This window comes from Oratosquilla oratoria, chromosome 20, assembly GCF_046742065.1.
Source record: "Oratosquilla oratoria isolate Oo_2021 chromosome 20, ASM4674206v1, whole genome shotgun sequence".
In the NCBI taxonomy this organism is placed as follows: Eukaryota; Metazoa; Arthropoda; class Malacostraca; order Stomatopoda; family Squillidae; genus Oratosquilla; species Oratosquilla oratoria.
Genome location: NC_134796.1, coordinates 22,240,338 through 22,266,066, shown reverse-complemented (window position 1 = coordinate 22,266,066; position 25,729 = coordinate 22,240,338). Strand labels below are relative to the sequence as shown.

At 40.6% G+C, this 25,729-nt stretch overlaps 1 protein-coding gene across 15 annotated transcripts in view; it reads right to left on the bottom strand.

Moving 5' to 3' along the window:
- LOC143036396 (E3 SUMO-protein ligase RanBP2-like) overlaps window positions 1-25,729 on the bottom strand; it is a 381,916-nt gene that overhangs the window by 228,517 nt on the left and 127,670 nt on the right. For 14 of the 15 annotated variants that reach the window (XR_012967350.1, XM_076203706.1, XM_076203712.1 and 11 more), the window contains 3 exons: window positions 24,354-24,474; window positions 14,210-14,277; window positions 9,439-9,557 (listed from right to left, as the gene is read on the bottom strand). Coding sequence is in view for 14 of the 15 variants with exons in the window: in XM_076203706.1 (XP_076059821.1) it covers window positions 9,439-9,557; window positions 14,210-14,277; window positions 24,354-24,474 (308 nt within the window). In the remaining variant the exon portion in view is untranslated. The remainder of the gene's footprint in view (window positions 1-9,438; window positions 9,558-14,209; window positions 14,278-24,353; window positions 24,475-25,729) is intronic. The other variant, XM_076203709.1, reaches the window with a different exon arrangement.

Genomic DNA, 25,729 nt, shown 5'->3' with positions numbered 1-25,729 from the left:
AAGACACAATGTAGCAAGATACAGCACATCCACAGCAAGGCCACTTCATTTATTTGGCGACCCCCCCTCTACGTTCCCTCATGCAGAAACAGAAAAGACGGTGGAGAGATCCCTTTAGGTTGCATCAAAATACCATTCACACATACTCCCCCCCACTATCACCCACCCACTTCCTTCCATGCATCACAGATTCATTCATACACAACCATTCTCCACTCACCCCTATCCTCCTCCTTCTCTCCTCCTCTTTCAACAGACATTCCCCTTTCCCAATGCCCCCTTCACCCCATCCATCCATCTTATCCTTGGTTGCTCACTCATGTTCACCCCCTCCTCTTCTGCCTTCCACACCTCACACACCAATCTTTCTTCACCCATTCCATGTTTCCAAATCATCCCAATACTTTCCCACATCACCCTAATCTCCCAACTCCCTTTCCACACCCACTCACATTGTTTCTCACTCCATCCAGCCTAGCAACTTCCACCAAACCCCTACGGCACCTCACCCCAAACACAATCTCTTCCTCTCATGTTCCATGTTTCTGTCCCATACATTGCTGTCAGCTCAATCACTCCTCTAAGCATCCATTCCCAAATGTCTACCTCTCATTACACTCCTTAATCCCCCCCAAGGCACCCATTTGTCCCTCTCAATCTACATTCTACCTCCATCTCCATCCCCCTCCCACCACATTCGCACCCAAGTATCTAAGGCTATCTACTTCCTCCAATCTCTCTCCCTTAATAATCACTTCCAATTTGCTGCCATCCTCTCCCCCTGCACATCCCATCACCTTACTTTTACCCACATTTATCTTCAACTACCTTCTTTCGCACACCTTCCCAAACTCTGTCACTAACTTCCTTAATCCCTCCTCTGATCCTACTACAAGTAGTTAACAACAACTGGCTTATCTCCCATTCTTATCCATTTTCTTTAACTATCTCCAATCTCCTTGCCATTACCCTTGCATTTACCTCTCGCACCATCCCATCCATATATGAATTGAACAGCCAAGTCAACACAACACATCCAACCTTTACCTCAAACCACTTAATCTCCATTTCTAATCCTAATGCTCTACTACTCTCATTAAAACTCTTAATAGCATTCCTATTCCATACATCTGCAATACCTTCCTGTCTACCCTGTCATAAGTCTTTTCCAAATCCATAAAGGCCCAAAAAACATCCTTACATATTCCCAAAGCTTTCTCACATCTGTCTTACCACAAAAACCTGACCCATGCAACCCCTACCTGTCCTAAACCCACACTATTCCCCACCAATTACTCCCTCTGTTCCTCTTTTAATCCTCTCAATCAGAACCTTCCCATAAGCCTTCACAACTATACTCAACAAACTGATCTCTCTGAAATTACTACACTCACACTTGTTCCCTCTCCCTTGTTAAGTATAACTATACAGCCACTCCTTCAGTCTTCCAGCACTATACCCTCGTTTAGACTAACATTCAACAACCTCACCAGCCAGTCCATCATTGCTGTGCCTCCCTTTTTTAGACACTCCACATCTAACCCAGGTGCCTTACCTCCTCTCATCATTTTAATAACTGGTTTCACCTCAACTTTCCTTTCTCCTCCATTTTCCTCATTCATCACTGTCCTTTTCTTGGCACTTCTCACTACAACTTCCTTTCCCTCCTTATCCTCCTTCACATTTAGCAACTCCCTAAAATACTCAGTTCCTCTTCCTCTCCATCTGTACCTTTTACCTTTTCTTCTATACTTGATTCACCTCCTCTTCCTCTCTTAATGTCCTTCCAAAACGCCTTGTTATTACTTTCAAAATTTTGTCATACTCTTACCCCATATCACATCTGCTCTCCTCTTTGCCTCCTTTATCTTATGCTCTTTGTACCTCTCATATGATTCTCTTGTCCTATTTTGTAACCAATCTGTGGCCAATGATCCATGAGGAGCCAAGTCCTATCTATTTACCAAGGGCATATATCCACTCCTGTCCATCACCCTTTCCTCCTTGTATTGGCATCCTGTGGATGACTGTTTACCAAGGGCATATATCCACTCCTGTCCATCACCCTTTCCTCCTTGTATTGGCATCCTGTGGATGACTGTTTATACCTGTTTCCTACCCACTACCCTGGGTCAGAAGCAATGCAGCAAGACACAGTACACCCACAGCAGGCCCATTTCACTTTATCAGCAACCTCAAACCCCAATGTACAAAACAGAGAAGATGGGGGAGAATTTCCTTCAGGCTGAGTCAAAATATCATTTATACATAAACATTCCCTACTTCCCCCATCCCCTGGCACCTCCCTTCTTTGCATTCATACACAACCATTCTCCACTATATCTGCTGGCTTCTCCATTCCTTGTTTAACATTTCTATCCTGCTCAAAGCCCATTTTACCTACATTCATCCATCTCATCCTCTGTCATCCCCTCTGCCTTCCACACCTCTTTTACTCCTCTTTCTTAACTCATTCATGTGTCCAAACCATCCCATCAACTCCATGTGCCATTTACTTTTTCACATCTACTCCTCACTTCATTATTTCTCACTCTATCCAACTTTGTAACCCATACCAGGAGATATGATACATATACATACATACATGGTTCCCCCCCTTACAAGGGAGATAGCCGAATTCAAAGGCATAAATCCACTCCCATCCATTCACCACCTCTCCCTCCCACATCTCTTGGCTCCTCTTGGATGATGGGTCATCCCTGCACCTAGCCCACTGCCTTGGGTCAGAAGCAGCATAGCAAGACAGCACATCCACAGCAAGGCCACTTCATTTAATCACCGACTCCCTCTACCCCCCTCTCCGTCCCCTCATTCAGAGAAAGAGAAGATGGGGAGAAATCCCTTTGGGCTCCATCTCATTCAAACCTACTCCCTCACCCCCCAATCCCCCACCCACTCCCTTTCATGCATCACTCACTCCTATCTTCTGTCTTCTCCCTTCTTTCCTTAACGACATTCCCCTCTTTCCCAATGCCCCCTTTACCCCATATATCTCATCCTTGGTTCCCCCTCATGTTCACTCCTTCCACCTTTGCCTTCCACATATCTTTTACCCATTTACTTTCCCTCCCCCCTTATCACAGCTCCAGAACAAAGCAAAGGAGCTATGATAAAGGGGAAAATATAAATGGGTATTGGATGGGTGGAGGGTGGGTGCATGCCTTAGCTAGCTACTTCCTTCACAAGAGAGAAGCTTTTTGGTATATACATTGATAGATAGCAATCCATTCCTCCAAGTCTCTTTCTGAAGACCCACAGCCATCAGGAATCAGCAACAACCTCCGGAGAAGTCCCTATGTAACTTGGGTAAATATAGAGTTGTCCAGGGTATGCCTGTGCACATCATAGATTTGTAGGCTTTTTCTGTGTCCTCCATGTGGTGGTTGTATCTTGGTCAGTTTGAACCTGTATTGGTATTATTCTAATGCTGGATGGAGTCTGAAAATAAAAATAGTAACTATTGACTACCCTGCAGCTTTCCCCAATCCCATTTACCTGCAATACCTCCCACAGTGCCTTCCTATCTACCTACCCTGGGGTACATCTTCACCAAATCCATATTGGGCCAACAATCATCCTGACCTATTGCCAAAGCCTTCTCACAAATCTGCTTGACCATAAAAATTGATCCACACATCTTCCTTTCCTAAACTCCCACTCCTCCTCACCAATTATTCCCTTCGTTCTCCTCTCTTAATCAAAACATTCCCATAAACCTTTCCACCTACATTCAATAAACTGATCCCTCTAAAACTACTACAATTACAGTCCCCTTTTCCTTTGTAATGTGGATCTATACAGGCACTCCTCCAAAAGTCTCCCCTCCCTCAGACACACATTAAACCTTACTATATAGTCCACTATCACTTTCTCTTTTTTTAAGACACCACATGATATCCATCCAACCTAGGTGCCTCACCAGCTATCATCATTCTCAAAGCTCCTTGTACCTCATCTTTTCCAATATCTCTTCCATTTTCCTCTCCCATCACTGACATTTTCTTTGTGCCTCCCACCACTCTGAAACACTACCCATCTTCCCTTTACTAACTTCACTTATATTAACACCTGTCCATCTGGACCTTTCACTTTTTCTTCTCTGTTTGACTCCCCTCCCCTCACTTCCGAACTTCTTTCCAAAATATGTTTTTATTTAAAAAATATTCTGCCGTAATCCTACCCCATTTTACATCTGTTATTCTCTGCCTTCTAACTTCTATCTAACATTTTGCTTCTCTTCTGTTCCTTATACCTCTCGTGTGCTTTTTGAGTTGTACTTTGCAACCAGTCTACACATGCTTGCTTCTTTTCAACTACCATCTTCACTTCATTATCCCACCACTTTCTTACTTGTAATTGTTTTGTTAGTGTTGTAATGTCTTGTTTAGTTGTATACATTTGTTTCTTGTTGTACCACCCCTCTTTTGTCACCACCGATTCTTTTCTCTTTGCTGTCTTGTCCTTCTTTCAGTAATTTTCTAGTTAATTCTTAAGTTCAATCGCTTCTTAGAAAGTAGGCCCCATGACTAGTTCTCTCGAGTTTTTGGGTGATATGAAAAAGGGGTGTAAATTTCCTACTTCTTGATCTAACGGAATACACCCAGAGAACCTCAAGCGCGAGACTCTCTGGGTGTATTCCGTTAGATCAAGAAGTAGGAAATTTACACCTCTTTTTATTTCACCCAAAAACTCAAGAGAACTAGGCATGGGGCCTACTTTCTAAGAAGCGATTGAACTTAAGAATTAACTAGAAAATTACTGAAAGAAGGACAAGACAGCAAAGAGAAAAGAATCGGTGGTGACAAAAGAGAGGTGGTACAGTGGTGAACAGCGGTGCGATGAACTGGGTGTTAACCCCTTCCAAACGGTGCCGCATATGTAGGCGGCATGAGGAGCAAATTGATACGCGAGGCTGACATATCGGCGTCTTGATTATATTTATTGTAGTTGCCCCTGCGTAATGACATACTCTCTAAACTGTCTTTAATCACATTTTCTATGGTTATCTAAATTCACGGGTGAAAGAGAGAACGATCGATATAAGCGGTGACTATATTTTATGATGCGAGTATTATTACGACACGTCGTACGGCTGGCAGCGGCTGCTGCCCGCGAGATTTAAGGTCCGTACTGAAGAGGTTAAACACACCTCCGAAGAGATTATAAGACTGGTGCTTGAAGTGGTGCAAGACAGACTCAGGCGAAGTGGTGCGAGAAAGTCTACGGGAATAAGGCAACCACAACCAAGAGTGTGTTAGTTTCAAGGACGAGGGGGATGACGAAGGTCTGACGGGTCGACTACGAGAGGAACGAGGAACGAGGGATCTACAAACTACGAGCAACTGAACGAGAGGCTACAAGCAATTACTACGAGTGGAACAAAGCGATCTTCAAGGTGATCATCTACAAGACGATCTTCAAGGCTGACGAAGGACGTCGAGGGGATGTCAAAATGACATCGTAAGCAACTCTACGTGGTGGCAGACAAGTCAAATTACAGGTATGACTACTAATGTGTTAAGCTAGAAGTCCATCCAGGGATGCTAGAATCCTATGTTTTAATTGTAATACCTGGGGACACAAGGCCCAAGACTGTTTTTATGGAATTATTTGTAGAAATTGCAAATATGAGGGTCATGATGAATATCAGTGTAGAAACCCATCATTTTGTATGTACCACCATAGAATAGGTCATAAGACTCATGAATGCCGAAATTTTCGGGTACCCCCAGACACAGAATAAACAATTTCAGAACTCCCCATATATATACCGATAGACGGTATTGTGTTAAATATGGGAATGCAAGAGAGATGAAAGAAACTGACAAACTGATAATTACTGTTGGTAAAACTTCTGTAGGATCTCTCATTGCGGATAGAGTATTCAATAAGCCCATCCAAATATTCATTGATACAGGGTCTGTAGTTAATGTAATTACTAGTAAAGTTTTAAACCAGTTGAACCTAGGAGTGAAAATGTTGGAACCAATCCGTTACTCATTGCAAGGTGTAACTGGAAATCAGTTAAAAACATTAGGTAATTTTGAACTAGAAGTTGCCTTATATACAAATGAACATTTGTACATTCCAGTGATAGTGGTAGAAGAATCTGTTTTTCCAGGAGATTTATTGATAGGATTTGCAACTATGAGAAAAGAAAACATGGTAATTTGTCCTGCTGACTTAGGGATTTTAGTGAAGTCACAGTTAATCCCATTTTTTAATCAACCAGACTTAAGACCAGTGACAGGAATCAATGAATCCTTAGATAATATTTCTATCTTAGATAACGAGGCCGAGTGGTCCAGGCCAACAGAAAGTAAAGCACCCTGTAAACCCAACTCAGATGTTCAGGAAATCCCAGAGATTACTAAATTATCAATGACTGAAGCCTTGATAATTGCAGAGGGTGGCATAATAAGGTCGACATTGTTACATCCCATGTCAATTAATGAAGTTGAAGTGTGTTTGAAAGGAATCAATGTAGACTCTGAAATAATTACAGTCCCAGAATCAGTTAAACTTAAAGGATTGAAGTGGGACTCAGGGATTTATAAGTCAAATAAGAACAGAGTAGAAGTACTAGTAATTAACACTATGAATAACGAGATAGTTTTAAAGAAAGGTACACAAATAGGATGTTTTCAGGTGTGTACTAAACCTATTAAGATTTTAAATGAGAATAGTGAGGAGATAGAATGAGCAACTTCATCAATCTGTTCAGTTCAAGAAGGAATAGACTTAAGAAATAGATATAAAGAATTATTACAAGCAACTAATTGCCCTGAGTTGGATGAAAGTTTACTTGCTTTGCTTGTGAAAAACAATAAAGCAATTGCTTTGCCGGGGGACGCCTTAGGCAAAACAACTGTTTTAAAACATCATATTAAGTTAAAACCAGGAACACAACCTATCTACATACCCGCCTACAGAGTTCCTCACTCTAAATTAGCAATAGTAGATAAACTAATCACTGAAATGTTATCACAGGATATTATTGAACATAGTAAAAGTGAGTGGAACTTTCCTTTGACTTTGGTGCCAAAGTCAGATGGTACTATGCGCCCAGTGATAGATTATAGGGAATTGAATAAGCACACCATTCATGATAGGTTACCATTACCCATTATCGGTGACATTTTGAGAAGTTTGGGAACTGAGAATAGATATTTTAGTACTATAGATATCAAATCAGCTTTTTGGAAAATAGAGTTGCATGAAGACTCAAGAGAGTTCACAGCATTTTCTACTTCAACAGGACATTATGAGTTCAAGAGAATGCCATTTGGGTTCTGTAATAGTCCATTAACTTACATGAGATTAATGAATACTATTCTAGATGGATTGTTAGGAAACACTGCCAGTGTTTTTCTAGATGACATTTTAATAGTTTCTCAGACAGCAGTGGAGCACTTTAAGAAATTAGATTTGATATTCTCAAGACTAGGAGAAGTAGGGTTAAAAGTAAAACTTGAAAAATTTAAGTTCTTGCAAGACAGTGTCATTTACTTAGGACATAAGATAGACAGACATGGACTTAGTACAGTGAACTCAAAGGTTGACGCTGTCAAGAAGTTTCCAGTTCTGACCAATGTAGACAAGGTTAAGAGCTTTTTAGGTTTGACAGGATATTATAGAAAATTCATTCAAAGATATGCTGACATTGCTAATCCACTAAGTTCTTTGTTGAGAAAGGACTCAAAGTTCATATGGGGACCTGCACAGCAAGAAGCTTTTGACAAGTTGAAAGATAAACTCATAAATTCCCCATATTAATAATACCTGATTATGAAAAAGAATTCATTCTTTGTACTGATGCGTCTGACATAGGATTAGGAGGCATACTGATGCAAGAGAGAAATGGAACTTTGAAACCCATAGCTTACACAGACAGCACGGCGACTCCAGTGTTGTTTATAAAAACAGTCAAATCCGAGCTAACAGCGAGTCTGACTCAGCTATTGTCGCTTGTCGGCGACTAAACAATCCGCGACTCAGCATTTCAATACACCAGTGTTTCATAATATTATTAGCATTTGTTCTCCCATCTACCTCTCCATTTACTGAATTGTCTACCTCCATCTACCGGCCTCTTACAGGGCTCGGCAGCTACCGTTGGTTGTCCCGACCAATTTCTTTTTTCCTCTTACAGGGGACTAAACAATCCGCGACTCAGCATTTCAATACACCAGTGTTTCATAACATTATTAGCATTCATTCTCCCATCTACCTCTTCATCTACTGAATTGCCTACCTCCATCTACCGGCCTCTTACACTTGTCCTGCAAATTTCTTTTTTTTTTTTTTCTCTCTTTAGGAGGAGGCTATCTTTGGTATCCACACATACAATTAGATATACAGAACATGAACATGATCACACAAACACAAAAACACATCCAAACACACTGCATGAAACAAAACATAATGAAAAATAATTTCCATAAGTGCATAAATAAAATCAATCATTCTTACTAAGTGTAATTCCACTGTGTACATAATCATGCAAAACCACTGATCTACAGTGAGCACACTAGAAACAAGAAATTAGTCCTACATACATTAGTCTACAGCCACATTACCCTTTACACATACCAAAAAAAAAAAAAAAAAAAAAAAAAAAAAACTAATATTTGCAACTGAAAGTACCTGCGGAAGCCTTTTCAAACTGTCAGAGCATTAAAAATATGTCAACTTTCTTATCTATTTACCTACAATGGCTTGAATGAATACATTCAACTTCTAATCATACAAAAATCATGGCTAATTTAGGTATCTATCATTATCAACTCATAATGTATTCCAATTATGATAATTATTGTAGCCTTGAATTTCACAACTGGAAAACTACAGCCTTGCAGTGACTAGAAACAGTCCTCAGGCCATCCCATAGATCTCTCTGGAAAGAAATATGGACTACAGTAATGGGGGATGGGAAAGCAGCTTCTGGTTGCAGGTTCCTCTTGTGCAAAAAGGTGAGGATCAACCACCAAAAGGCGTGTAACTACAATTCATCATCTTTGTCCAATGTACTTGGATTGCTGAGGCAAGTGGAGGAAATAGTTTTGAGATAGATCTTGGGCTAGGTCTGGAAACAGTGTCAGCACCTCCAAATACAAGTGATGATGTTGACAGATTTTGAAAGCAGCATGGGGCAATGATTCTGATGTCTGTCTTACAGGACATCACTTGCAGGTACCTATCATTGCTCTCTCCAAATTCTGTAGAACTTCTCAAAATATTAAAGTAAAACACCATAAAATGGTCTTCAAGACATCGTAAAAGCACTGACATTGCATAAGGCAATAAAGCAACATAAGGACCCAGGAAAAAGAAAAGAGAAAAGAAATTGAGAAAAATAAATAAATATGAGTTGAGAAAAAAGTTGGAAGAATGACAATTAACATGCACAGAGGGTACCTTGGTTTTCTGGTGGGTTAATACTTCCAGGTGTTGTTGGCATGGCAATCTGGAAGGCATGAGGAGCTGATTTGTCTCCTTTGTTGGAGCCTATGGCACTTGTCACTGGGCTAGACAGCCTGAAATAAGCATTACTTTTTAATGTTGACACGAATGGATATGGGAAAATGATGGAGTAGCAATCAGATTGGTGATATGATGGAACATTACCAAATATGGATGCATTTAATTAAGATGTGGGCATAAATGAAAATAAATAGGGAGATGGGTGGTGGTAGAATATGAAGAAAAATGCAGTAAAGTTCTATGAATAACCAAATTCAAAGATCTTGGGAGTAGTGGGTTGTAACAGGAATATTAAGACAGATAAATGCGAGATGAAAAGATTTTCTAGATCAGCGTTTCTCAACCTTTTTACCCTTGTGCAACCTTTAAAATAAATTCCATGTCTCAAGGAACTCCTGTGAGAGAGAGAGAGAGAGAGAAAAAAAAAAAAAAAAAAAAAAAAAAAAAAAAAAAAAAAATTTTATTTTCATCATAATAATAGGTTAGATAGGATGATGTCTATATTACATTAACCAAGAATATATTGTGCATGTTCAATTATATTACATATATGAAATTAAATAAAAAATCAAAAGTGCATTACCTTGTCTCACTTATTCTCGCGGAACCGTTAGGTACTTTTTGTAGAACATTAGGGTTCCAGGGAACCCTGGTTGAGAAACGCTGTTCTAGATGAATGATGCCCAAGATGAATATGTAAAGCAGATGTGGATGTAGTAGGCAGATACATATTTTTACCTACAGATCACCAACAATTCTATTCTTGTGGACAACACCATACAACCACTGGGACACAAGTTTCATGATGTTGGTCTAGCTAGTAGCTAGTGGATACTGCATATACTGCATACATGGTATTCTAAGGTATGGGAATACTGATGTGTCATATTATGTGTACATGATATAAGGCATTCACAGTTTGGAAACGAGTCTTTTCATATAGGAAAGGGTGGAGAGATGACAGAGGTATTTGTGTTGTTTCCCCTAGGTCACTCAAACGAGATTTTATCCTGTTGTGTAGGTAGGGCGAGGATGGGACAACAACATCTCTGGTGTTGCATTTGAGTGTGGCAAGTCCTATTTTGTGTTGATAACACTGGCCTGCGAAGTTTCAAAGGTAAAGCATCTGATAACTGATTCTAGGGTAATTTGCTATGCAGAATCTAAAAATCACACTCATTTTGTTCAATCAGGTCACGTTTTTTAGATATGAGGCGGTAAAAATAATTAAAAACGCCATTTAGTGCTATTTATTCCCTTTAATTTTGGTAAAAAATTCTTGACAAAAGAAATAATTTTTTCTTGCATAGTTCAGAAGATAAAGAGGATATATTACAGAAAATCTAATCATGGATGAAGGGCCTTTTCAGTGATTTTCTCCTGTGTTGGGCAGCCACCACGTCTCGTTTCAAACACCAACAGTAGTCCGCAAGAAAGTTTACATCCCACCGGCCTTGGTAGCGTTCTTCCATGACACGAATATCCTGGTGGAAACGTTCTCCCTGTTCCTCACTGAAGTCACCACAGTTCTGAGGGAAAAAGTCTAAGTGGGGCCGTAGAAAGTGCCTTTTGACTGACATGTGAGCCCCTAATTTTCGATAGCTATTCAATAGCTCATCGACTTCTTTCTTGTATTCTGCACTTCGGTTATTTCCTAGAAAGTTTCTTATCACTGACTTAAGCGACCACCAAACGGACAGCTCAGCTGCATTCAGTGCATCGTCAAACATTGAGTCCTTCATAAGTTCCTTTATCTGAGGCCCATCAAAGATGCCAGCCTTAAGCTTTTCCAGACTGATCGGAGGAAACTTCTGCTGAAGAAAAGTAAATCCCATGCCGTCCTTGTCCATTGCCTTCACAAAGTTCTTCATCAGTCCCAGTTTGATATGTAAAGGTGGGAGTAAGACCTTGTTTGGTTCATCAAGAGAACGAGCCTGAACACTGTGTGAACCATGTCTCAAACATTGTCGTGGTGGCCATTCTTGTCTGACAAAATGTTGATCATCAGCCCGACTATCCCACAAACACAAAAAGCATGGATACATTGTGTACCCACCCTGTAGTCCCAAAACCAATCCAACTACCTTAAGATCTCCACAGATCAACCAACCATGGTCATTGTAGTTCAGAGCAGACAGTAGCTGATCCATGTTGTCATGAGTTTCTTTCATTTGCACCGAATGACCGATTGGAATTGAAGAGTATTTATTTTCGTTGTGAAGGAGGACTGCCTTGAGACTTCTGCTGGAAGAGTCGATGAACAGTCTCCATCCAGTAGCAACATAGTCCAGCCCCATTGATTGAATCAAACCGGCAATGTTGTTGCAGTAAACTAATGACGAGTCCTTCTGGGTTGTGAAGAACTGTCTAAATTCTCTTTCACGCTCTCGGTACCAGAAGAATGTTGTCTCAGGTGCTAGCAAATTTTTCTCATGAAGACGAGAACCCAGAAGCTGTGCTGATTCCTTTGATAGGTTTAGATCTCGTGTCAGGTCATTGAGATCTGCTTGTGTTAGAGGCACTGGCCGGTCATTCTCTCCTGGCATGTATTCTCCACCCTCTGCCCTGTCTAGTGCGTTATCAGATTCCGATTCAGAGCTAGATTCCATTGCAACATCTGGCTCAGGAACGGGCAGGCCTGGACCATGAGGGACTGGTCGTATGGCAGACGGAACATTAGGATACTGAATACAATGCTTGTTCTTGCGGTTGACTCCTTTAAGATTAGTCATGCAGAAATAGCAGTCTGACACATGATCTTTACCCTCTCTCCAAACCATTGGAACAGCGAATGGCATACTCTTCCTTTTTTTTATTTCTCCAATCATGCAAGTTCTCGACACATGTTTTGCAGCTAACATGGGGTGCAAATGGCTTGTCCTGGTCCCCAAGCTTAACTCCAAAGTAAGCATGATATGCCTTCTTCACAAAATCAGTTATATTTGCTAGTCGACGAGGAAGAATCACATTATCACATATGTAGCAGAGCCTATCAGGATGATTTGTGCATTTGCGTTCCATTTTCTGTCAATCTAAGATACGTGTCCAAAATAGAAACACAAGAAGCACAGATTCTTATAAAATCAGTCACATTGATTGGAGATCACACTTTTCTAAACCATTTTCAGTTTCAGTGTTGTCAATGCAGTTTGTCAATGTAGTCAATGCAGTTTCAGTTTCAGTTTCCTGAAAGTAAACAAAAACATCATTAGGTTTCAGTATCAGTTTTGGGGTGCTACAGTATAATTTTTATATAAAAAAGAATAAGAGTAGGCTATACCTGCAGCCTCGTTTTCCTTATACTTAGTACTATACAAGGCCCAAAAGTCGCACTTCTCATATCTCAAAAACTAGACCTGATCCAAGGAAACGGATGGCATTTTTGGATTCAGCGCACCAAAAAACCTTTAAATCACTTGAAAAACCTTCGACCTTTGAAAAGAAAAAAAATTTAAACGCAGGCCAGTGTAATATTTCAGAGCAAGGTAATGACCTACAGTCATGCCAATGTGGTTCTTTTTTGTCCTGCTGATTAGCATGAAGCTTGTATTACATGCTGTCACTGCTTACACCACAGCAGTGATCAAGATCTCATGATGTCTCTCCACAAAAGAAAGCATACAGGTACATATGATCACAATAAATGATGAATAAAGTAGCAAAAGCCACTAGCAGAGAACAAGCTATTGCCTGATGTGTTTTTTGATTCTCCATTCGAAGTCATATTTGTCAAGGTCATCTTGTACTCTCAGCAATGAGCCACCAACCATATGGCTATTGGGTTGATTCCAGGTACACGAGCAAGAAAGGTGCAAACATCTTGATTGATTTTCCATTTCATTTTCCAGTACTTCCACCAGTCAGATATTCAGAAGTCTTAATTCAGTGACTAGTTAGAACATGATTTTGGCAAGTCAACTATTCATGGCCAATACCAAATGTTTGGCATGTCAATTGGATCCCTCCTACTTTGTAAGTCAAATGTGTAAATGTTAAAAAGCTGGGGTCAAAGTATGCTGGATTGGGGATTTCCTGAATAGATGCAGTCCAGTCACTAACTACCATCAACATATATAGGGTGAATGTAGTTTGCAAAGAAGCAAGTTCCTGACTTCAAACAATTGCAGGTTCCTCAAGAGTAAAGACTGGCATAGCTGAGCCTGTCAAAAATAGCAGAGATGATGTTGGACTACTTTGGCCTTATGTTCAGTTAGGAGCCTGCTTAATTTACAAGAATGAGGGTAGGCCATCAGAAGTACCAGAGTTCTCACAATATGTGAATTGATTTGCAGGCAACAAATGCAACTTCTCTAGGTATTGATAAAGATGACAAGATCTTTAACAACTGTAGTGAAGGAAATCAGTTGATACAGGGACAACTTGGTAATATTAATATTTCCCCAGCACACGGAACAGCTATTTATTTAGATAAAGTGGTCTCAAGTTTTAGAACAAGAACTACATCCATTCAATTAAAAAACAATAACATTGCATGGTGACTAGTACCTCCACGGGAATCAAATGATAGAAGCAGCTTCCTAGTTTCTTTTGACCTAAACACAATTATCTCATTAGCATGAAGTCAACTATTCATTAAAATATCAAATCATAGGCATAAAATGTAAAAATTTCTAGTACATCATACACTTTCAACAAAGACTAGTATCTTCAAATTTAAAGGTACACATATTTCTCCATAACTCACCTTGAGCTGGAAGCAAAGAGGGAAGAACTGGCTAAGGAAGATGGCATTTTCCCATTGCTTGGCAAAGACTAGAGAGAGAAAAAAATTAACAAAAATAAAAAATTATGACACTTGATAGATACTAATTCTATTAAAAAAACAAGTATTTCTAAAACAGACGGCAAACAGGGTACATCAAAGATTTCAGAAATTGTCTGGGGATATGGAAACAAGTTAAGACAGATGACGGGTCATCCCTGTATCCCGCCCATTGCCCTGGGTCTGAAGCAATGCACATGAACAGCAAGACCACTTCACCTATTTGGAGACCCCCACTCCCTGTCCCCTCATGCATAAAAAAAGATGGGGAGAAATCCCTTCAGGCTGCATCAAAATATCATTCACACCCAACCCCTCCCTAACCTCCCCCCATTCCTTCCTTGCATCACACTACCATATATACACATTCTTCACTTACCCATATCTCCACACATTCCCTTCCTTGTTCAATACACATTTCCCTCTTGCTCAACACCTTCCTCACTTCATCCATCTCATCCTTGGTTGTCTCCTAAAGTTCACTCCTCCACCTTTGCCTTCAATATCTCTTTTATTAATCTTTCTCCACTTATTCTTTCCATGTGTCCAAACCATCTAAGTACTCTTTTATCAGCACTATCTGCTATCTCCCTACCATACTTCATCTCAGTCACATTCAAACTTTTTAATCTCTGGCTCTCTTAAATTTAAAGTCTCTGCCCCATAAATGGCTGTCGGCACCATCACCCTTTCCTATAATCTCTTTGCATCAATTCCCAAATACCTTTCTCAACACACTGTTTAGTCCCCCAAGGAATTTACTTCCATCTCCACCCCTCCCCTTCCTGCCACATGTGACCCCAAATACCTCAAGCCACTTCCTCCAGCCTCTCTCCGTGAGACTTACATCCAACATGCTGCCATCCTTCCCCTTTGAACATATAATTACTTTGTTTTTATCCACATTTATCTTCAACTTCCTCTTCCTGCATACCTTCCCAAACTCTCTAATCCCCCACCTCTGATCTTGCCACAAGTGCAGTGTCATCAGCAAATACAACCACTCCTCGTTTAACGACGACAATTGGGACCAGCGCGGCGTTGTTAACCGAATTGGTCGTTAAGCAAATGTGTATACATATGTGTAAATGTACTGTATGTACAGTGTCCAGCAATACATGTATCTTTATTTTCGTGTATTTTCTCTCTCTTATACAGTACATTAAAGCTTTATTTATTGTTTATTTACGGTGGTTAGGTTCCTGAAATTACCGTATATGACCAAATCTGCGTATGCTGACATTCCATATTGAATACCGGGGTATTTTTTTTAGTTTCGACCATGGGCACGATATAGCAATAGAAAATTAATTATTAATTTTGTAAATTAAAATGTATCAACGTAATATGCAATTTTGTGGGTGGAAATGAAAGTAAAAAATACCATGCTACAAGAAAATATGCTAATGAACGAAGTCGGTAGCATAGGATTGGGACGCCATCTTGTCGTCTGCCAACGTCTCTCACGACGACGACAACGAGGACGAGCCGGATGACATTTAATTTGCAGGTAATGATTTATCAAACACAGGTCAGGTTAGTTTAGTTTAGGTTAGACGAATTTATCATCCTTTTATTTCTTCGACATCGGCATCTATCATAACAAACATGGTGTACCATTCGTCCGACATGACTTCGTTACTTACGAAATTTGTTTTAGCACTTTTTTTCCGCTCACAAAATTGCATATTACTTTGATACATTATAATTTACAAAATTAATAATTAATTTTCTATTGCTATATTGCGCCCATGGTCGAAGCTAAAAATTTACCACTACCGGTATATACTGTACCCCAGGTAGTTTTTGCAGCTTGCAGGATGGTAATGTACACCTAAGCTTCAGAACACTTTACCTCATAGGTAATATCCACCGTACAAGTTCAATTATAACATCATACAAATTTGCCTCAGCCAACTTAATTATCGTACACGATGTCGTAACTTTGGGAGATTTACGTTAAACGAATATTGGTCTGTCATAAAGCCCGTCGTAACTCCGCGTCGTCGCTAACCGAGTAGGTCGTTAAACAAGGAGTACCTGTAACTTACTCACTTCCCACTTTTCTCCATTTTCTTAACAATTTCCAGTCCCTGCCCATTACTCTCACATATACTGCCTACACCACCTTATCCATGTACATATTGAACAGCTATGGTGACTTAACACATCCTTAATGCAGCCCTACCTTTACCTCAAACCACATGCCCTCTCCATTTCTAATTCTAACACAGGCTTTACTACTCTTGAGAACACTCGATGCCCTTTACAGCTTTCCTTTAATTCCATATATCTGCAATACCTCCTCCAGTGCCTTACCGTCTACTCTGTTATAAGACTTTTCCAAATCCATAAAGGATAAAGAGAGGAACTGGTGAGGAACAGTGTGGGTTTAGGACAGGTAGGGGTTGTGTACATCAGATTTTTGTGGTAAGACAGATATGTGCAAAACCTTTAGGAAAAGGCTTATGACAGGGTTGACAAGAAGGCACTGTGAGAGGTATTGTAGATATGTAGGATAGGAGGAAAGCTTTTAACAGCAGTCAAGAGTTTTTACAAGAGTAGTAGAGTTTGTGTTCAGATTAGAAATGGAGAGTGAGTGGTTTGAGGTAAAGGTGGGACTTTGTCAGGGATGTGTTATGTCACCTTGGCTGTTCAATTTATACATGGATGGGGTTGTGCGAGAGGTAAAAGTGAGGGTAGTGGTTAAAGGATTGGAGATGGTCAAAGAAAATGGAGAAAAATGGGAGATAAACCAGTTGTTGTTTGCGACACTGCTTGCAGCAGCATCAGAGGAGGGACTGAAAAAGTTAGTGACAGAGTATGGGAAGATGTGTAAAAGAAGGAAGTTGATGATAAATGTGGGTAAAAGATGAGAGGAAAGAAGGGGTTGGTGGAGGGGAGTTGAATGGATGGGAATAGGTACATGCCTTTGACTTGGCTATCTCCCTTGTAAGTGGGAAAATGCTCTTGGTACATAGATTCTCTATTTTCTACAGGAGGGGAGTCACCACAAAGTGGCCCTCCTGAGGATGTGCTGTGTCTTGCTGCATTGCTTCTGAACCAGGCAGTGGGCTGGAGATAAGGATGACTGAGGAGCTAAGATAGCATGGAGGCACGAGTGGTGGATGGAGTGGAATGGGTGCACACCTTGACTGGCTACCTACCTTGTAAAGGGGAAAAGATAATTGGATATATGTATACATATATCTTACAAGGGAAGTAGCCAAAAAACAAAGGAATAAAATCCACTCCCACCCATTCCCTCCCCATATACTCCATACTCCCATTCACCCTCCTCCTTCCTTATCTTGACTCCTCCTGCATCTCGACCACTGCCCTGGGTCAGAAGCATTGTCGCAAGACACAGTACACCCACAGCAAGGCCACTTCATTAAGTTGGTGAACCCCCTCTCCATCCCCTCATGCAGAAATGGAGAAGACAGGGAGAAATCCCTTTGGGCTGCATCAATTTATTTTTCACACATACTCCTTCACCTCCCTTTCATGCACGGAGCAACACGTATTTTTGGAGCGTTAACTCATGAGCGAAATACAAACAAAAAGATTGGAAATGATCAACGTCAGACTTGTTTAAATACGGTGTTGTAGGGGCTGTGCATTCGTGGTGATCCAAATGTAGGTCGTAGTTCTATCTCCGCTTCACTTTTTTTTTTTTTTGTCAAAATGGAAACCCCTAAATCTATGGACTCAACAAAAAGAAGCCTGGAAGAAACAAGAATTGAAACACCACTCGGGGTAGTAAGAAAAAAATCATGTTTTGCATGAACACCAAGAGAGTATCAGAGGCTGGTACGTAAGTAGATTTTCTGGTTTTGAAAGAGAAGGCAATGGATTACTTAGAGAAATAGAGATGGATAGAGAATCTAGGTACAGGAATATAATGAGGAATAGATATATGAATGACATTGCAGATGAATTATTAGAGCTTAAAAGTGAATGATGTACCAAGAAGTGTCAATCCTAAGAAAAGCCAACAAAGAAAACAATAGGGAGATAGACGAGTTGAAAAAGGAATTAAGACAGCTTAAGGGTGATAATGAGAGGTTGAAAAGTGAGGATAATAATAGGAACGAGGCTTTGAAACAAGAAATTAAAAGTCAAATGAAAGAAGTAACTGAAAAGGTGGAAGAAAAAATCAAGGAGAATGACCTGAAGGAAATCAAAAAACAGTGGAAAATTGAACAGGAAAGTCAAGAAATATCCCAAAAGAAAATAATGGAACAACAAGTAAAAGATAATACCAAAGAAACTGTGATTCAGATTATTAAAGAGGAAAGTAACATAGTTAGGGACACAGTGGATAGAAAAAGGTGTATAGTAATCTATGGCATTAAAGAAAAGCACAATGTACCAAGATATCTTGCGACACTGCAGGGATAGAAGAAAAATGGAACATACTAAAGGAAATTTATAATGAAGGAGTGAACAAATATATACCACAACAAAAAATAGAAAAAACATACATAAAATGCTGGTACAACAAAAGATGTAGTGAAGCTAAGGAAAAAATGGAAAAGAGATAAGAAACCAAGCAAATGGTAAATGTACATCACACTAAGAAACGAATATGTAAAAATACGCAGAGATGAAAAGAGAAAATACGAAAAAAAGATAGACAAATGTAAGGAAGAACCCAAACTATTTTACAAATATGTAAATGGAAAATTAAAAAACAAATAAGAAATACAAAAACTGCACCAAGATAAAAAGGAATATACAAAAGAACTGGAAATGGCTGAAATTATGGACAGCCACTTTAGATCAGTATTCACAATAGAAAACTTGCCTAACAGTGTAGAAAAAGAGAGAAATATCCCCAACAATGAAAGAAATAATCGTAACACAAAAAAGAAATCAGTGACCAAATCAAAACCCTTGATGTCAGACAATCACATGGCCCAGATGGAATTGCAAACTGGATACTGAAAGAATGTATTGAAGAATTAACTGACAAAATATATACATACATACATACGTATACCAAGGCTTTTTCCCCCTTACAAGGGTGGTAGCCGAAAAGGAAAAGGCATAAAATCATTCCCACCCATTCCATCCCTAAATACACTCCACTCCCTTCCACCTTCCCTCTTATCTTAGCACCTCCTGGATGACGGGTCATCCCTGCACCTTGTCCACTGCCCTGGGTCAGAAGCAGTGTTGCAAGACACAGCACATCCACAGCAAGGTCACTTTATTAAATCGGCGATCCCCCTCTCCGTCCCCCCATACATAAAAGGAGAAGATGGGGAAGAAATCCCTTTGGGCTGCATCAAATTTTGCTCACACATACTACCTCACCCCCCATCCCTCCGCCCCACCATTACCTCGAACCACTCACTCTCCATTTCTAATCCTCATACAAGCTCTACTACTCTCATAAAAACTCTTGACAGCTCCCAGAAGCTTTCCTCCTATCCTGTCTATCTGCAAAACCTCCCACAGTGCCTTTCTGTCTACCTTGTCATAAGCCTTTTCCAGATCCATAAAAGCCCAGAAAACATCCTTCCCCTTTCCTATAGCTTTCTCACATATCTGTCTTACCACAAAAATCTGATCTACACAACCTCTACCTGTCCTAATTCCACACTGTTCCTCTCCAATTACTCCCTCTGTTCCTCTCCTAATCCTCTCAATCAAGATCCTCCCATAAGCCTTCCCAACTACACTTAACAAGCTAATCCCTATGAAACTATTACATTCACACTTGTCCCATTTTCCCTTGATAAGTGGAATTATACAGGCACTCCTCCAGTCCTCCGGCACTCTACCCTCTCTCCAGCAAACATTAAGTAACCTCACCAGCCAGTCCACCATCACTATACCTCCTTTTTTATAGATATTCTGCATGGCATCCATCCAGACCAGGTGCCTTACCTGCTTTCATCATCTTAATAACTGCCTTCACTTCATCCTTCCTCATTTCTCCTCCATTTTCCTCACTAATCATGGTCATTTTCTTAGCATTTCCTACTGCAGCTATCTTTCCCTCCTTATCCTCCTTCACATTTAGCAACTCCCTAAAATATTCTGCCCATCTTCCCCCTACTGCCTTCTCTTCCATTATCATCTCTCCATCTGCACCTTTTACCTTTTCTTCTCTACTTGATTCACCTCCTCTTCCTCTCTTAATTTCTTTCCAAAACATCTTTTTATTACTCTCAAAAATTTGTCATACTCTTACCCCATTTCACATCTGCTCTCCTCCAAAATATATAATTAAATTCTCACTTAAAGAAGGAAAAGTGCCACTGGACTATAAGAAGGCAAACATTGTATCAATTTATAAGGGAGGTGATAAGAAAGATCCATCAAACTACAGAACGGTCTCACTAACAAGCACAATAGCAAAAATTTGTGAGAGTTGTCAAAAATAGATGGGTTATTTAACCTGGAAGAAAAATCTATACTGAACCCAAATCAATTTGGATTCAGACAAGGGAGATCGTGTCCAACAAACTTGATCTGCTTTTACATACATACATATACCAAGGCTTTTTCCCCCTTACCAGGCGGGTAGCCAAAAAGGACAAGGCATATAATCATTCACACCCATTCCATCCCCGAAAACACTCCACACCCCTCCACCCTCCCTCCCATCTTAGCACCTCCTAGATGACGGGTCATCCCTGCACCCTGTCCACTGCCCTGGGTCAGAAGCAGTGTCGCAGGACACAGCACATCCACAGCAAGGCCGCTTCATTAAGTCAGAGACCTTCCCTCTCCATCCCCCCATATAAAGGAGAGGACGGGGAGAAATCCCTTCGGGCTGCGTCAAACTTTTTCCTCACACACACTACCTCACCCCCCCTTCCCCTGTCCAATCCACCTCATGTATCACAACATTTTCCATATACAACCATTCTCCATTCACCCGTCTTCTGTCCTCTCCCGTCCTTCCTCAACAGACATTCCCCTCTTCCCCAAAGCCCCCTTCACCCCATCCATCCATCTCATCCTAGGACGTCCCCTCATGTTCACTCCATCCACATCTGCCTTCCATACCTCCTTTACTAGTCTTTCTTCACTCATTCTTTCCATGTGTCCAAACCATCCTAATACTCTTTCATCAACCCTATCTCCCAGCTCCCTTTCCACCCCTGTTCTCCTCCTCACTTCCTCATTTCTCACTCTATCTAGCCTAGTAACCCCCATCATACTTCTCAGACACTTCATCTCAAACACGTTCAAGTTCCTTCTCTCTTCCTCTCTTATGTTCCATGTTTCTGCTCCATACAGTGCTGTTGGCACAATCACTCCTTCATACAGTCTCCTCTTAGCATCCATTCCCAAATGTCTATTCCTCATTACACTTTTCAATCCACAAAGGCATTTATTCACTTCTCTCAATCTACTTTCTACCTCCACCTTCACTCCACCCTTTCGTGCCACATTTGCACCCAAATATCTAAAACTATCCACTTCTTCCAGTTACTCTCCCTTAATGCTCACTTCCAGATTACTGCCACTTTCACCCCTTGTACATCTCATCACCTTACTTTTACCCACATTTATCTTCAGCTTTCTTCTATCACACACTCTCCCAAACTCTGTCACCAACTTCCTCAATCCCTCCTCCGATCCTGCCACAAGCGCAGTGTCATCCGCAAACAACAGCTGGCTCACCTCCCACTTTTCTCCATTTTCTTTAACCATGTCCAATCCCTTTCCCACTACCCTTGCATTCACCTCTCGCACCACCCCATCCATGTATAAGTTGAACAGCCAGGGTGACATAATGCATCCCTGACGAAGTCCCACCTTTACCTCAAACCACTCACTCTCTCCATTTCTAATTCTGATGCAAGCTCTACTACTCTCATAAAAACTCTTGACAGCTCCCAGAAGCTTTCCTCCTATCCTGTATATCTGCATAACCTCCCACAGTGCCTTTCTGTCTACCCTGTCGTAAGCCTTTTCCAGATCCATAAAGGCCCAGAAAACATCCTTCCCCTTACCTATAGCTTTCTCACATATCTGTCTTACCACAAAAATCTGATCTACATAACCTCTACCTGTCCTAAACCCACACTTTTCCTCACCCATTACTCCCTCTGTTCCTCTCCTAATCCTCTCAATCAAGATCCTCCCATAAGCCTTCCCAACTACACTTAACAAGCTAATCCCTCTGAAACTACTACATTTACTCAAGATTAATAGACATAATACAAGAAACAGATGGGTGGGCGGACTGGGCTTTTCTGGACCTGCAAAAGGCATTTGATAAGGTACCACATAGGAAATTAATAAAGAAGATAGAGTCAAGAGGAAAATTATTGGAATGGATGAAAGACTAGAAGATAGAGTCAAGAGGAAAATTATTGGAATGGATGAATGACTTCCTGATTGGGAGGAAAATGAGAGTTGTAATTAGAGAAAAATTCTCCAACTGGGAAGAAGTAAAAAGTGGTGTCCCGCAAGAATCAGTACTGGCCCTGATCATGTTCGCCGTATACATTAATGACATGAATGAAGGCGTGGAGTGCTATATGAATTTCTTTGCAGATGATGCAAAATTACTAAAGAAGGTAAAAACGGAAGAGGACTGCAACTCATTGCAACAAGATCTGGTCACGTTCTGGAATTGGACTCAAAAGTGGGAAGTAAAACTTAATATAAAGAAATGCAGTATAATGGAATTCAGAAAGAGTAAAAACAGAATATCAAATGATTACAGAATTGGGGAAGAAAAAATAAATAAAACAAACTATGATAAAGATCTTGGAGTGATGATTGGAAAGGACATGAAACCAGATAAGCATAAAAATAAAATAGTCGGAGAAACCTACAACTTATTGAGGTCAATCAAAGTGGCATTTGCTTATATGGATGAAGAAATGATAAAGAAAATACTAACCACACTAATAAGATCAAAACTTGAGTACACAGCATTACATTGGACACCCAGTACCAAAAAGAATATTAAGAAACTAGAAAGAATACAAAGAGTGACAACCAAATTAGCACTGACTCTCGCCGAACTTTTATATGAGCAAAGACTGTCCAAATTGAATCTACCAACTCTGGAACAAGGAAGAGAAAGGAGATTTGCTGGCTATCTAGAGAATAATGAAAGGAATGGAAGTTTTAGACAGGAATGACTTGTTAGTGTGGGACAACGATAAAACAAGAGGACATGGAAAAAAACTGAAAAAGGACAGTTATACAAAAAACCTGAAAAGGAACAGTTTCCCACATAGAGCAATAAATACATGGAACAAATTAGACAACAAAACAGTATGTGCAAACACTATACAAGATTTTAAGATAAAACTTGAGGCTGAGAGATACAAAGACGGGTCACCACGAGCATAGCTCCCCTCCCGTACATTACAACTAGGTAAATACACAACCGCTCTCCATTCACCTCTATCTTCTCCCATCCTTTCTCAACAGACATTCCCCTCTTTCTCAATGTCCCTTTTACCCCCTCATGTTTGTCTACTTCTGCTTAACCTCTTCAGTACGGTTCAAAATCTCGCGGGCAGCATTAGCTGTCAGACATACGATGTGTCGTAATAATACTCACATCATAAAATATAGTCACCACTTATATCGATCGTTCTCTCTTTCACCCGTGAATTTTGATAACCATAGAAAATGTGATGAAGACAGTTTAGAGAGTATGTCATTATGCAGGGGCAACTACAATAAATATAATGAAGACGCCGATATGGCAGCCTCGCGTATCCACTTGCTCCTCATGCCGCCTACGTGTGCGGCACCGTATGGAAGGAGTTAAGCAGTTGGTAACCCCACAATAAAATGCAGCCAATACCCTAGACGGGGTATATAAAGGGGAGAAATCTCTTCGAACTGCTTGACAACTCTCCATATATCCAAAGATGGTAGTAAAATTTGACAGAGATTTTGTGTCTAGTCCAGATAACCAAGTATCAGCCCCTTTGGTCTGCACCTCCACATTGTGGTGAAGAGGAAGATGGGTCTCCAACATGAAGCTAAGTTAGTAGAGGTTAGCATTGTTCATATAATCACCAATGAATTATTCCTGTCTATATTTTCATTACTGATTTTGTTAACTCACCTGTGCTACAGTGTAGTCTGGGAATGTTGTGGAGCCTGTATCCCTTGTTGGAGTTGAAGCACAGACAGACACCTGGCTGTTTTGTGTCACTGTCTGCAGTGGTGTTACCTGCACTCCACTGCTGGAAAAAAAATTATACATTTGGATAAGAGCAACATTCAAATATATGTAAAAGTAAGGTGATGTGATGCACAAGGGGAGAAAGTGGTAGCAGACTGGAAGTGAGTATTAAGGGAGATTGGAGGAAATGGATAGTTTTAGATACTTGTGTGTGAATGTGGTGGGAAAGGGAAGAGTGGAGGCAGAATGTAGATTGAGAGAAGCGAGTAAATGCCTTGGGGGATTAAAAAGTGTAATGAGAAATAGACATTTTGGAATGGATGCTAAGAGGAGGTTGTATGATGGAATGATTAAGCCAACAGCACTGTCCGGGGCACAAAAATGGATCATGAGAGAGGAAAAGAGGAGTTTGAATGTGTTTGAGATGAGGTGAGGAGAATTGGGGTGGAAAGGGAGTTGGGAGATCAGGTTGATGAAAGAGTAATGGGATGGAAAGAATGAGTGAAGAAAGACTCGTAAAAGAGGTGTGGAAGGCAGAGGTGGCAGGAGTGAACATGAGGGGCCAACCTAGGATGAGATGGATGGATGGGATATAAGGGGCATTGGGAAAGAGGGAAATGTCTGTTGAGGAAGGACAGATGATAGGGGTGAATGGAGAATAATAATAATAATAATAATAATAATAATGATAGGTTTATTGAGATAGCAGTGATACACTGACAATAATACAATTGGGCACTTTTATGAGTAATATAGTAATTATTAGAGTGATATGCTTAGTCTAAAATTTATGATGAGTTTATTGTGCGGACAATGGATGGAATGGCACTGTTCTTGTATCGGTCAGTTCTCGGCGCTCTGATGGGCTTGATTTTGTTTGAATGCCGAGTTGCATGGCGGGTGGGTGTGGTGTTAGGTGGGAGGAAGTGACGGTGACGTGGGTGTAGCATTAGGTCCTGTCCAAACTTATTCAGTGCCTCACTGTGTTTGTCGGACAATCTTGGCAAGCTGAGGGTGGTGAGGGCGTGTTCGTATCCCTCATACTGATTACCCAAGATAATTCTGCACGCTCTTTTTTGTACTTTCTCTAATTTGCTCCTCTGTGTGATGTTAAGTGATGATGACCAGGCTGGGGAGGCGTACATGAGGGTGGGGAGTACGAAGGTGGTGTAGACTCCCTTTAGATCTGGTGATGGGGTACCAAGGGACTTCAATCTGCGCAGCATGAAGAGTTTGTAAGAGGCTGTCCTGATGATGTTGTTGATGTGCTGGTTCCAGTTAAGGTGGTCGTCTATTGTGATGCCTAGTAGCTTGGC